At 43.5% G+C, this 17,223-nt stretch overlaps 1 protein-coding gene across 1 annotated transcript in view; it reads left to right on the forward strand.

Moving 5' to 3' along the window:
• The window catches only part of LOC135532066 (casein kinase II subunit alpha'-like), a gene marked incomplete at its 3' end in the record, with an annotated part of 36,045 nt that extends 25,248 nt beyond the window's left edge, over positions 1-10,797 (forward strand). The window contains exon 5 of the mRNA XM_064959712.1: positions 10,696-10,797. Within this exon, the coding sequence (XP_064815784.1) occupies positions 10,696-10,797 (102 nt within the window). The remainder of the gene's footprint in view (positions 1-10,695) is intronic.
• Between the last annotated feature and the right edge of the window lie 6,426 nt (positions 10,798-17,223).

A 17,223-nucleotide genomic window follows, 5' to 3' on the forward strand; every position in this document is an offset into this window, starting at 1 on the left:
TGGACTATCGGGTAGACACTAGTTACTAACACAATGTGGACTATCGGGTAGACACTAGTTATTAACACAATGTGGACTATCGGGTAGACACTAGTTACTAACACAATGTGGACTATCGGGTAGACACTAGTTATTAACACAATGTGGGCTATCGGGTGGACACAATGTGGACTATCGGGTAGACACTAGTTATTAACACAATGTGGACCATCAGGTAGACACTAGTTATTAACACAATGTGGACCATCAGGTAGACACTAGTTACTAACACAATGTGGACTATCGGGTGGACACTAGTTATTAACACAATGTGGACTATCAGGTAGACACTAGTTATTAACACAATGTGGACTATCAGGTAGACACAATGTGTACTATCAGGTAGACACTAGTTACTAACACAATGTGGACTATCAGGTAGACACTAGTTACTAACACAATGTGGACTATCAGGTGGACACTAGTTACTAACACAATGTGGACTATCAGGTAGACACTAGTTATTAACACAATGTGGACTATCGGGTGGACACTAGTTATTAACACAATGTGGACTATCGGGTAGACACTAGTTACTAACACAATGTGGACTATCGGGTGGACACTAGTTATTAACACAATGTGGACTATCGGGTAGACACTAGTTACTAACACAATGTGGACTATCGGGTAGACACTAGTTATTAACACAATGTGGACTATCGGGTAGACACTAGTTACTAACACAATGTGGACTATCGGGTAGACACTAGTTACTAACACAATGTGGACTATCGGGTGGACACTAGTTATTAACACAATGTGGACTATCGGGTGGACACTAGTTATTAACACAATGTGGACTATCGGGTGGACACTAGTTATTAACACAATGTGGACTATCGGGTAGACACTAGTTATTAACACAATGTGGACTATCGGGTGGACACTAGTTATTAACACAATGTGGACTATCGGGTAGACACTAGTTATTAACACAATGTGGACTATCGGGTAGACACTAGTTATTAACACAATGTGGACTATCGGGTAGACACTAGTTATTAACACAATGTGGACTATCAGGTAGACACAATGTTGACTATCGGGTAGACACTAGTTACTAACACAATGTGGACTATCGGGTGGACACTAGTTATTAACACAATGTGGACTATCAGGTAGACACTAGTTATTAACACAATGTGGACTATCGGGTAGACACTAGTTATTAACACAATGTGGGCTATCGGGTGGACACAATGTGGACTATCGGGTGGACACTAGTTACTAACACAATGTGGACTATCGGGTAGACACTAGTTACTAACACAATGTGGACTATCAGGTAGACACTAGTTATTAACACAATGTGGACTATCGGGTAGACACTTGTTACTAACACAATGTGGACTATCGGGTAGACACTAGTTATTAACACAATGTGGACTATCAAGTAGACACTAGTTACTAACACAATGTGGGCTATCGGGTAGACACTAGTTACTAACACAATGTGGACTATCAGGTAGACACAATGTGGACTATCAGGTAGACACTAGTTATTAACACAATGTGGACTATCAGGTAGACACTAGTTACTAACACAATGTGGACTATCAGGTAGACACAATATGGACTATCAGGTAGACACTAGTTATTAACACAATGTGGACTATCGGGTGGACACTAGTTATTAACACAATGTGGACTATCGGGTAGACACTAGTTACTAACACAATGTGGACTATCGGGTGGACACTAGTTATTAACACAATGTGGACTATCGGGTAGACACTAGTTATTAACACAATGTGGACTATCGGGTGGACACTAGTTATTAACACAATGTGGACTATCGGGTAGACACTAGTTACTAACACAATGTGGACTATCGGGTAGACACTAGTTACTAACACAATGTGGACTATCAGGTAGACACAATGTGGACTATCGGGTAGACACTAGTTATTAACACAATGTGGACTATCAGGTAGACACTAGTTACTAACACAATGTGGACTATCAGGTAGACACTAGTTATTAACACAATGTGGACTATCGGGTAGACACTAGTTACTAACACAATGTGGACTATCAGGTAGACACAATGTGGACTATCGGGTAGACACTAGTTATTAACACAATGTGGACTATCAGGTAGACACTAGTTATTAACACAATGTGGACTATCGGGTGGACACTAGTTATTAACACAATGTGGACTATCGGGTAGACACTAGTTACTAACACAATGTGGACTATCGGGTAGACACTAGTTACTAACACAATGTGGACTATCGGGTAGACACTAGTTATTAACACAATGTGGACTATCGGGTAGACACTAGTTATTAACACAATGTGGACTATCGGGTGGACACTAGTTATTAACACAATGTGGACTATCAGGTAGACACTAGTTACTAACACAATGTGGACTATCGGGTAGACACTAGTTATTAACACAATGTGGACTATCAGGTAGACACTAGTTATTAACACAATGTGGACTATCAGGTAGACACAATGTGGACTATCAGGTAGACACTAGTTACTAACACAATGTGGACTATCAGGTAGACACTAGTTACTAACACAATGTGGACTATCAGGTAGACACAATGTGGACTATCAGGTGGACACTAGTTACTAACACAATGTGGACTATCAGGTAGACACTAGTTATTAACACAATGTGGACTATCGGGTAGACACTAGTTACTAACACAATGTGGACTATCGGGTGGACACTAGTTATTAACACAATGTGGACTATCGGGTAGACACTAGTTACTAACACAATGTGGACTATCGGGTAGACACTAGTTATTAACACAATGTGGACTATCGGGTAGACACTAGTTACTAACACAATGTGGACTATCGGGTAGACACTAGTTACTAACACAATGTGGACTATCGGGTGGACACTAGTTATTAACACAATGTGGACTATCGGGTAGACACTAGTTATTAACACAATGTGGACTATCGGGTAGACACTAGTTACTAACACAATGTGGACTATCGGGTGGACACTAGTTATTAACACAATGTGGACTATCAGGTAGACACTAGTTACTAACACAATGTGGACTATCAGGTAGACACAATGTGGACTATCGGGTAGACACTAGTTATTAACACAATGTGGACTATCGGGTAGACACTAGTTATTAACACAATGTGGACTATCGGGTAGACACTAGTTACTAACACAATGTGGACTATCAGGTAGACACAATGTGGACTATCGGGTAGACACTAGTTATTAACACAATGTGGACTATCAGGTAGACACTAGTTATTAACACAATGTGGGCTATCGGGTAGACACTAGTTATTAACACAATGTGGACTATCAGGTAGACACAATGTGGACTATCAGGTAGACACTAGTTACTAACACAATGTGGACTATCAGGTAGACACAATGTGGACTATCAGGTAGACACTAGTTACTAACACAATGTGGACTATCAGGTAGACACTAGTTACTAACACAATGTGGACTATCAGGTAGACACTAGTTACTAACACAATGTGGACTATCAGGTAGACACTAGTTATTAACACAATGTGGACTATCAGGTAGACACTAGTTACTAACACAATGTGGACTATCAGGTAGACACAATGTGGACTATCAGGTAGACACTAGTTACTAACACAATGTGGACTATCAGGTAGACACTAGTTATTAACACAATGTGGACTATCAGGTAGACACTAGTTACTAACACAATGTGGACTATCAGGTAGACACTAGTTATTAACACAATGTGGACTATCGGGTAGACACTAGTTATTAACACAATGTGGGCTATCGGGTGGACACTAGTTACTAACACAATGTGGACTATCGGGTAGACACTAGTTACTAACACAATGTGGACTATCGGGTAGACACTAGTTATTAACACAATGTGGACTATCGGGTAGACACTAGTTACTAACACAATGTGGACTATCGGGTAGACACTAGTTATTAACACAATGTGGACTATCGGGTAGACACTAGTTACTAACACAATGTGGACTATCGGGTAGACACTAGTTATTAACACAATGTGGACTATCAGGTAGACACTAGTTACTAACACAATGTGGGCTATCGGGTAGACACTAGTTACTAACACAATGTGGACTATCAGGTAGACACAATATGGACTATCAGGTAGACACTAGTTATTAACACAATGTGGACTATCAGGTAGACACAATATGGACTATCAGGTAGACACTAGTTATTAACACAATGTGGACTATCGGGTGGACACTAGTTATTAACACAATGTGGACTATCGGGTAGACACTAGTTACTAACACAATGTGGACTATCAGGTAGACACTAGTTATTAACACAATGTGGACTATCAGGTAGACACTAGTTATTAACACAATGTGGACTATCGGGTAGACACTAGTTATTAACACAATGTGGGCTATCGGGTGGACACAATGTGGACTATCGGGTGGACACTAGTTACTAACACAATGTGGACTATCGGGTAGACACTAGTTATTAACACAATGTGGACTATCGGGTAGACACTAGTTACTAACACAATGTGGACGATCGGGTAGACACTAGTTATTAACACAATGTGGACTATCGGGTAGACACTAGTTATTAACACAATGTGGACTATCAGGTAGACACTAGTTACTAACACAATGTGGGCTATCGGGTAGACACTAGTTACTAACACAATGTGGACTATCAGGTAGACACAATGTGGACTATCAGGTAGACACTAGTTATTAACACAATGTGGACTATCGGGTAGACACTAGTTACTAACACAATGTGGACTATCGGGTGGACACTAGTTATTAACACAATGTGGACTATCAGGTAGACACTAGTTACTAACACAATGTGGACTATCAGGTAGACACTAGTTATTAACACAATGTGGACTATCAGGTAGACACAATGTGGACTATCAGGTAGACACTAGTTATTAACACAATGTGGACTATCGGGTGGACACTAGTTATTAACACAATGTGGACTATCGGGTAGACACTAGTTACTAACACAATGTGGACTATCGGGTGGACACTAGTTATTAACACAATGTGGACTATCGGGTAGACACTAGTTATTAACACAATGTGGACTATCAGGTGGACACTAGTTATTAACACAATGTGGACTATCGGGTAGACACTAGTTACTAACACAATGTGGACTATCGGGTAGACACTAGTTACTAACACAATGTGGACTATCAGGTAGACACAATGTGGACTATCGGGTAGACACTAGTTATTAACACAATGTGGACTATCGGGTAGACACTAGTTATTAACACAATGTGGACTATCGGGTGGACACTAGTTATTAACACAATGTGGACTATCGGGTAGACACTAGTTACTAACACAATGTGGACTATCGGGTGGACACTAGTTATTAACACAATGTGGACTATCGGGTAGACACTAGTTATTAACACAATGTGGACTATCGGGTGGACACTAGTTATTAACACAATGTGGACTATCGGGTAGACACTAGTTACTAACACAATGTGGACTATCAGGTAGACACTAGTTACTAACACAATGTGGACTATCAGGTAGACACTAGTTATTAACACAATGTGGACTATCAGGTAGACACAATGTGGACTATCGGGTAGACACTAGTTATTAACACAATGTGGGCTATCGGGTAGACACTAGTTATTAACACAATGTGGACTATCGGGTAGACACTAGTTATTAACACAATGTGGACTATCGGGTAGACACTAGTTACTAACACAATGTGGACTATCAGGTAGACACTAGTTACTAACACAATGTGGACTATCAGGTAGACACAATGTGGACTATCAGGTAGACACTAGTTACTAACACAATGTGGACTATCAGGTAGACACTAGTTATTAACACAATGTGGACTATCAGGTAGACACTAGTTATTAACACAATGTGGACTATCGGGTAGACACTAGTTATTAACACAATGTGGGCTATCGGGTGGACACAATGTGGACTATCGGGTGGACACTAGTTACTAACACAATGTGGACTATCGGGTAGACACTAGTTATTAACACAATGTGGACTATCGGGTAGACACTAGTTACTAACACAATGTGGACTATCGGGTAGACACTAGTTATTAACACAATGTGGACTATCGGGTAGACACTAGTTATTAACACAATGTGGACTATCAGGTAGACACTAGTTACTAACACAATGTGGGCCATCAGGTAGACACTAGTTACTAACACAATGTGGACTATCGGGTAGACACTAGTTACTAACACAATGTGGACTATCGGGTAGACACAATGTGGACTATCAGGTAGACACTAGTTATTAACACAATGTGGACTATCAGGTAGACACTAGTTACTAACACAATGTGGACTATCAGGTAGACACAATATGGACTATCAGGTAGACACTAGTTATTAACACAATGTGGACTATCAGGTAGACACAATGTGGACTATCAGGTAGACACTAGTTATTAACACAATGTGGACTATCGGGTGGACACTAGTTATTAACACAATGTGGACTATCAGGTAGACACTAGTTATTAACACAATGTGGACTATCGGGTAGACACTAGTTATTAACACAATGTGGGCTATCGGGTGGACACAATGTGGACTATCGGGTGGACACTAGTTACTAACACAATGTGGACTATCGGGTAGACACTAGTTATTAACACAATGTGGACTATCGGGTAGACACTAGTTACTAACACAATGTGGACTATCGGGTAGACACTAGTTATTAACACAATGTGGACTATCGGGTAGACACTAGTTATTAACACAATGTGGACTATCAGGTAGACACTAGTTACTAACACAATGTGGGCTATCGGGTAGACACTAGTTACTAACACAATGTGGACTATCAGGTAGACACAATGTGGACTATCAGGTAGACACTAGTTATTAACACAATGTGGACTATCAGGTAGACACAATGTGGACTATCAGGTAGACACTAGTTATTAACACAATGTGGACTATCGGGTGGACACTAGTTATTAACACAATGTGGACTATCGGGTAGACACTAGTTACTAACACAATGTGGACTATCGGGTGGACACTAGTTATTAACACAATGTGGACTATCGGGTAGACACTAGTTATTAACACAATGTGGACTATCGGGTGGACACTAGTTATTAACACAATGTGGACTATCGGGTAGACACTAGTTACTAACACAATGTGGACTATCGGGTAGACACTAGTTACTAACACAATGTGGACTATCAGGTAGACACAATGTGGACTATCGGGTAGACACTAGTTATTAACACAATGTGGACTATCGGGTAGACACTAGTTATTAACACAATGTGGACTATCGGGTGGACACTAGTTATTAACACAATGTGGACTATCGGGTAGACACTAGTTACTAACACAATGTGGACTATCGGGTAGACACTAGTTACTAACACAATGTGGACTATCGGGTGGACACTAGTTATTAACACAATGTGGACTATCGGGTAGACACTAGTTATTAACACAATGTGGACTATCGGGTGGACACTAGTTATTAACACAATGTGGACTATCAGGTAGACACTAGTTACTAACACAATGTGGACTATCGGGTAGACACTAGTTACTAACACAATGTGGACTATCGGGTAGACACTAGTTACTAACACAATGTGGACTATCAGGTAGACACAATGTGGACTATCGGGTAGACACTAGTTATTAACACAATGTGGACTATCGGGTAGACACTAGTTATTAACACAATGTGGACTATCAGGTAGACACTAGTTACTAACACAATGTGGACTATCAGGTAGACACTAGTTATTAACACAATGTGGACTATCGGGTAGACACTAGTTACTAACACAATGTGGACTATCAGGTAGACACAATGTGGACTATCGGGTAGACACTAGTTATTAACACAATGTGGACTATCAGGTAGACACTAGTTATTAACACAATGTGGGCTATCGGGTAGACACTAGTTATTAACACAATGTGGACTATCAGGTAGACACTAGTTACTAACACAATGTGGACTATCAGGTAGACACTAGTTACTAACACAATGTGGACTATCAGGTAGACACAATGTGGACTATCAGGTAGACACTAGTTATTAACACAATGTGGACTATCAGGTAGACACTAGTTACTAACACAATGTGGACTATCAGGTAGACACTAGTTACTAACACAATGTGGACTATCAGGTAGACACTAGTTACTAACACAATGTGGACTATCAGGTAGACACTAGTTATTAATACAATGTGGACTATCGGGTAGACACTAGTTACTAACACAATGTGGACTATCAGGTAGACACAATGTGGACTATCGGGTAGACACTAGTTATTAACACAATGTGGACTATCAGGTAGACACTAGTTACTAACACAATGTGGACTATCAGGTAGACACAATGTGGACTATCGGGTAGACACTAGTTATTAACACAATGTGGACTATCGGGTAGACACTAGTTACTAACACAATGTGGACTATCAGGTAGACACAATGTGGACTATCAGGTAGACACTAGTTACTAACACAATGTGGACTATCAGGTAGACACTAGTTATTAACACAATGTGGACTATCGGGTAGACACTAGTTATTAACACAATGTGGGCTATCGGGTGGACACAATGTGGACTATCGGGTGGACACTAGTTACTAACACAATGTGGACTATCGGGTAGACACTAGTTACTAACACAATGTGGACTATCAGGTAGACACTAGTTATTAACACAATGTGGACTATCGGGTAGACACTAGTTACTAACACAATGTGGACTATCGGGTAGACACTAGTTATTAACACAATGTGGACTATCGGGTAGACACTAGTTATTAACACAATGTGGGCTATCGGGTGGACACAATGTGGACTATCAGGTAGACACTAGTTACTAACACAATGTGGGCTATCGGGTAGACACTAGTTACTAACACAATGTGGACTATCAGGTAGACACAATGTGGACTATCAGGTAGACACTAGTTATTAACACAATGTGGACTATCAGGTAGACACTAGTTATTAACACAATGTGGACTATCAGGTAGACACAATGTGGACTATCAGGTAGACACTAGTTACTAACACAATGTGGACTATCAGGTAGACACTAGTTATTAACGCAATGTGGACTATCAGGTAGACACAATGTGGACTATCAGGTAGACACTAGTTATTAACACAATGTGGGCTATCGGGTGGACACAATGTGGACTATCAGGTGGACACAATGTGGACTATCAGGTAGACACAATGTGGACTATCAGGTAGACACTAGTTATTAACACAATGTGGACCATCAGGTAGACACTAGTTATTAACACAATGTGGACTATCGGGTAGACACTAGTTACTAACACAATGTGGACTATCAGGTAGACACTAGTTATTAACACAATGTGGACTATCAGGTAGACACTAGTTACTAACACAATGTGGACTATCAGGTAGACACAATGTGGACTATCAGGTAGACACTAGTTATTAACACAATGTGGGCTATCGGGTGGACACAATGTGGACTATCGGGTGGACACAATGTGGGCTATCGGGTGGACACAATGTGGACTATCGGGTAGACACTAGTTATTAACACAATGTGGGCTATCGGGTGGACACAATGTGGACTATCGGGTAGACACTAGTTACTAACACAATGTGGACTATCAGGTAGACACTAGTTACTAACACAATGTGGACTATCGGGTAGACACTAGTTACTAACACAATGTGGACTATCAGGTAGACACTAGTTATTAACACAATGTGGACTATCGGGTAGACACAATGTGGACTATCGGGTAGACACAATGTGGACTATCGGGTAGACACAATGTGGACTATCGGGTAGACACAATGTGGACTATCGGGTAGACACAATGTGGACTATCGGGTAGACACAATGTGGACTATCAGGTAGACACTAGTTACTAACACAATGTGGGCTATCGGGTGGACACAATGTGGACTATCAGGTAGACACTAGTTACTAACACAATGTGGACTATCAGGTAGACACTAGTTACTAACACAATGTGGACTATCGGGTAGACACAATGTGGACTATCAGGTAGACACTAGTTACTAACACAATGTGGACTATCAGGTAGACACTAGTTACTAACACAATGTGGACTATCGGGTAGACACTAGTTACTAACACAATGTGGACTATCAGGTAGACACTAGTTACTAACACAATGTGGACTATCAGGTAGACACTAGTTACTAACACAATGTGGACTATCAGGTAGACACAATGTGGACTATCAGGTAGACACTAGTTACTAACACAATGTGGACTATCAGGTACACACACACACACACACAGACACTAGTTACTAACACAATGTGGACTATCAGGTAGACACTAGTTATTAACACAATGTGGACTATCAGGTAGACACTAGTTACTAACAGGCCTCCCACTACTTACACAATGTGGACATCCCACATACCCTGCAGTACATCACCATGCACGTTTTGCTTTAATACTGGTTACATCAACACATATATCTGTCTGCTAACATGAGTATGTTCAATAGTAGTATGTTTACAGAAGTACCAATACATGGATATTGTTCAATGAACTACAATGTGATTTAAAAAAAATAATAATTTTGTTGTAGAGTATTTTTCCAGTGTTGTGTGTTGTCCTTGTTGTGTTCGTAGCTATATGACTACAGTCTGGACATGTGGAGTCTAGGCTGCATGTTGGCCAGTATGATCTTCCTGAAAGAGCCATTCTTCCATGGCCAGGACAACTACGATCAGGTACACACACACACACGCACACACACACGCACACACACACACACACACACACAGGGCAACTACGATCAGGTACACACACACAGGACAACTACGATCAGGTACACACACACACACACACACAACTACGATCAGGTACACACACACACACACACACACAGGACAACTACGATCAGGTACACACACACACACACACACAGGACAACTACGGACAACTCATCAGGTACACACACACACACACACAACACAGGACAACTACGATCAGGTACACACACGCACACACACACAGGACAACTACGATCAGGTACACACACACACACACACACAGGACAACTACGATCAGGTACACACACACACACATACAGGACAACTACGATCAGGTACACACACACACACACACACACACAGGACAACTACGATCAGGTACACACACACACACACACACAGGACAACTACGGACAACTACGATCAGGTACATCACACACACACACACACACACACAGGACAACTACGATCAGGTACACACACACACACACACACACACAGGACAACTACGATCAGGTACACACACACACACACACACAGGACAACTACGATCAGGTACACACACACACACACACACAGGACAACTACGATCAGGTACACACACACACACACACACACACAGGACAACTACGATCAGGTACACACACACACACACACACACACAGGACAACTACGATCAGGTACACACACACACACACACACACACAGGACAACTACGATCAGGTACACACACACACACACACAGGACAACTACGATCAGGTACACACACACACACACACAGGACAACTACGATCAGGTACACACACACACACACACACACAGGACAACTACGATCAGGTACACACACACACACACACACACACAGGACAACTACGATCAGGTACACACACACACACACACACACACACACACACACACACAGACAACTACGATCAGGAACACACACACACACACACACACAGGACAACTACGATCAGGTACACACACACACACACAGGACAACTACGATCAGGTACACACACACACACACACAGGTCAACTACGATCAGGTACACACACACACACACACACACAGGACAACTACGATCAGGTACACACACACACACACACACACACACACACACACACAGGACAACTACGATCAGGTACACACACACACACACACAGGACAACTACGATCAGGTACACACACACACACACACACACACACAGGACAACTACGATCAGGTACACACACACACACACACAGGACAACTACGATCAGGTACACACACACACACACACACACAGGACAACTACGATCAGGTACACACACACACACACACACACAGGACAACTACGATCAGGTACACACACACACACACACACACACACACACGACAACTACGATCAGGTACACACACACACACACACACAGGACAACTACGATCAGGTACACACACACACACACACACACACACAGGACAACTACGATCAGGTACACACACACACACACACACACAGGACAACTACGATCAGGTACACACACACACACACACACACACACAGGACAACTACGATCAGGTACACACACACACACACACACACAGGACAACTACGATCAGGTACACACACACACACACACAGGACAACTACGATCAGGTACACACACACACACACACAACACGATCAGGTACACACACAACTACGATCAGGTACACACACACACACACACACACACACACACTTAAACTACGATCAGTTACACACACACACACACACACACAGGACAACTACGATCAGGTACACACACACACACACACACACAGGACAACTACGATCAGGTACACACACACACACACACACACAGGACAACTACGATCAGGTACACACACACACACACACACACAGGACAACTACGATCAGGTACACACACACACACACACACACAGGACAACTACGATCAGGTACACACACACACACAGGACAACTACACACACACACACACACACACACACAGGACAACTACGATCAGGTACACACACACACACACACACACAGGACAACTACGATCAGGTACACACACACACACACACACACACAGGACAACTACGATCAGGTACACACACACACACACACACACACACAGGACAACTACGATCAGGTACACACACACACACACACACACAGGACAACTACGATCAGGTACACACACACACACACACACACAGACAACTACGATCAGGTACACACACACACACACACACAACTACGATCAGGTACAACTACACACACACACACACAGGATCAGGTACACACACACACACACACACAGGACAACTACGATCAGGTACACACACACACACACACACACACAGGACAACTACGATCAGGTACACACACACACACACACACAGGACAACTACGATCAGGTACACACACACACACACACACACACACAGGACAACTACGATCAGGTACACACACACACACACACACACACAGGACAACTACGATCAGGTACACACACACACACACACACACACATCAGGACAACTACGATCAGGTACACACATCACACACACACACACACAACTACGATCAGGACAACTACATCAGGACAACTACGATCACACACACACACACACACAACACACACAGGACAACTACGATCAGGTACACACACACACACACACACACAGGACAACTACGATCAGGTACACACACACACACACACACACACAGGACAACTACGATCAGGTACACACACACACACACACACACAGGACAACTACGATCAGGTACACACACACACACACACACACAGGACAACTACGATCAGGTACACACACACACACACACAGGACAACTACGATCAGGTACACACACACACACACACAACACATCAGGTACACACACACACACACACACACGATCACAACTACGATCAGGTACACACACACACACACACACACACAGGACAACTACGATCAGGTACACACACACACACACACACACACAGGACAACTACGATCAGGTACACACACACACACACACACACAGGACAACTACGATCAGGTACACACACACACACACACACACACACACAGACAACTACGATCAGGTACACACACACACACACACACACACAGGACAACTACGATCAGGTACACACACACACACACACACACACAGGACAACTACGATCAGGTACACACACACACACACACACACACACACAGGACAACTACGATCAGGTACACACACACACACACACACACACAGGACAACTACGATCAGGTACACACACACACACACACACACACAGGACAACTACGATCAGGTACACACACACACACACACACACACAGGACAACTACGATCAGGTACACACACACACACACACAGGACAACTACGATCAGGTACACACACACACACACACACACACAGGACAACTACGATCAGGTACACACACACACACACACACACACACACGATCAGGACAACTACGATCAGGTACACACACACACACACACACACACACAACTACGATCAGGTACACACACACACACACACACACAACTACGATCAGACAACTACGATCAGGTACACACACACACACACACACACAGGACAACTACGATCAGGTACACACACACACACACACACACACACGGACAACTACGATCAGGTACACACACACACACACACACACAGGACAACTACGATCAGGTACACACACACACACACACACACACAGGACAACTACGATCAGGTACACACACACACACACACACACAGGACAACTACGATCAGGTACACACACACACACACACACACAGGACAACTACGATCAGGTACACACACACACACACACACACACACAGGACAACTACGATCAGGTACACACACACACACACACACACACACACACAGGACAACTACGATCAGGTACACACACACACACACACAACACGATCAGGACACACTACGATCAGGTACACACACACACACACACACACAGGACAACTACGATCAGGTACACACACACACACACACACACACAGGACAACTACGATCAGGTACACACACACACACACACACACACAGGACAACTACGATCAGGTACACACACACACACACACACACACAGGACAACTACGATCAGGTACACACACACACACACACACAGGACAACTACGATCAGGTACACACACACACACACACACACAGGACAACTACGATCAGGTACACACACACACACACACACACAGGACAACTACGATCAGGTACACACACACACACACACACAGGTACACACAGGACAACTACGATCAGGTACACACACACACACACACACACACACAGGACAACTACGATCAGGTACACACACACACACACACACACACAGGACAACTACGATCAGGTACACACACACACACACACAGGACAACTACGATCAGGTACACACACACACACACACACAGGACAACTACGATCAGGACAACTACGATCAGGTACACACACACACACACACACACAGGACAACTACGATCAGGTACACACACACACACACACACACACAGGACAACTACGATCAGGTACACACACACACACACACACACACAGACAACTACGATCAGGTACACACACACACACACACACACAGGACAACTACGATCAGGTACACACACACACACAGGACAACTACGATCAGGTACACACACACACACACACACACAGGACAACTACGATCAGGTACACACACACACACACACACACACAGGACAACTACGATCAGGTACACACACACACACACACACACAGGACAACTACGATCAGGTACACACACACACACACACACACAGGACAACTACGATCAGGTACACACACACACACACACACACACAGGACAACTACGATCAGGTACACACACACACACACACACACACACACACAGGACAACTACGATCAGGTACACACACACACACACACACACAGGACAACTACGATCAGGTACACACACACACACACACACACAGGACAACTACGATCAGGTACACACACACACACACACACACAGGACAACTACGATCAGGTACACACACACACACACACACACACAGGACAACTACGATCAGGTACACACACACACACACACACACACAGGACAACTACGATCAGGTACACACACACACACACACACACAGGACAACTACGATCAGGTACACACACACACACACACACACACAGGACAACTACGATCAGGTACACACACACACACACACACACACACACACAACTACGATCAGGTACACACACACACACACACACACACAGGACAACTACGATCAGGTACACACACACACACACACACACACACAGGACAACTACGATCAGGTACACACACACACACACACACACACAGGACAACTACGATCAGGTACACACACACACACACACACACACAGGACAACTACGATCAGGTACACACACACACACACACACACACACAGGACAACTACGATCAGGTACACACACACACACACACACACACACAGGACAACTACGATCAGGTACACACACACACACACACACACACACACAACTACGATCAGGTACAACTACGATCAGGTACACACACACACACACACACACACAGGACAACTACGATCAGGTACACACACACACACACACACACACACAGACAACTACGATCAGGTACACACACACACACACACACACACAGGACAACTACGATCAGGTACACACACACACACACACACACACAGGACAACTACGATCAGGTACACACACACACACACACACAGGACAACTACGATCAGGTACACACACACACACACACACACAGGACAACTACGATCAGGTACACACACACACACACACACACACAGGACAACTACGATCAGGTACACACACACACACACACACACACACAGGACAACTACGATCAGGTACACACACACACACACACACAGGACAACTACGATCAGGTACACACACACACACACACACACACAGGACAACTACGATCAGGTACACACACACACACACACACACACACACACAGGGCAACTACGATCAGGTACACACACACACACACACACAGGACAACTACGATCAGGTACACACACACACACACACACACAGAGACAACTACGATCAGGTACACACACACACACACACACACAGGACAACTACGATCAGGTACACACACACACACACACACACACACACACAACACGGACAACTACGATCAGGTACACACACACACACACAGGTACACACACACACACACACACACAGGACAACTACGATCAGGTACACACACACACACACACACACAGGACAACTACGATCAGGTACACACACACACACACAC

This window comes from Oncorhynchus masou, unplaced genomic scaffold (assembly GCF_036934945.1).
Source record: "Oncorhynchus masou masou isolate Uvic2021 unplaced genomic scaffold, UVic_Omas_1.1 unplaced_scaffold_1712, whole genome shotgun sequence".
In the NCBI taxonomy this organism is placed as follows: Eukaryota; Metazoa; Chordata; class Actinopteri; order Salmoniformes; family Salmonidae; genus Oncorhynchus; species Oncorhynchus masou.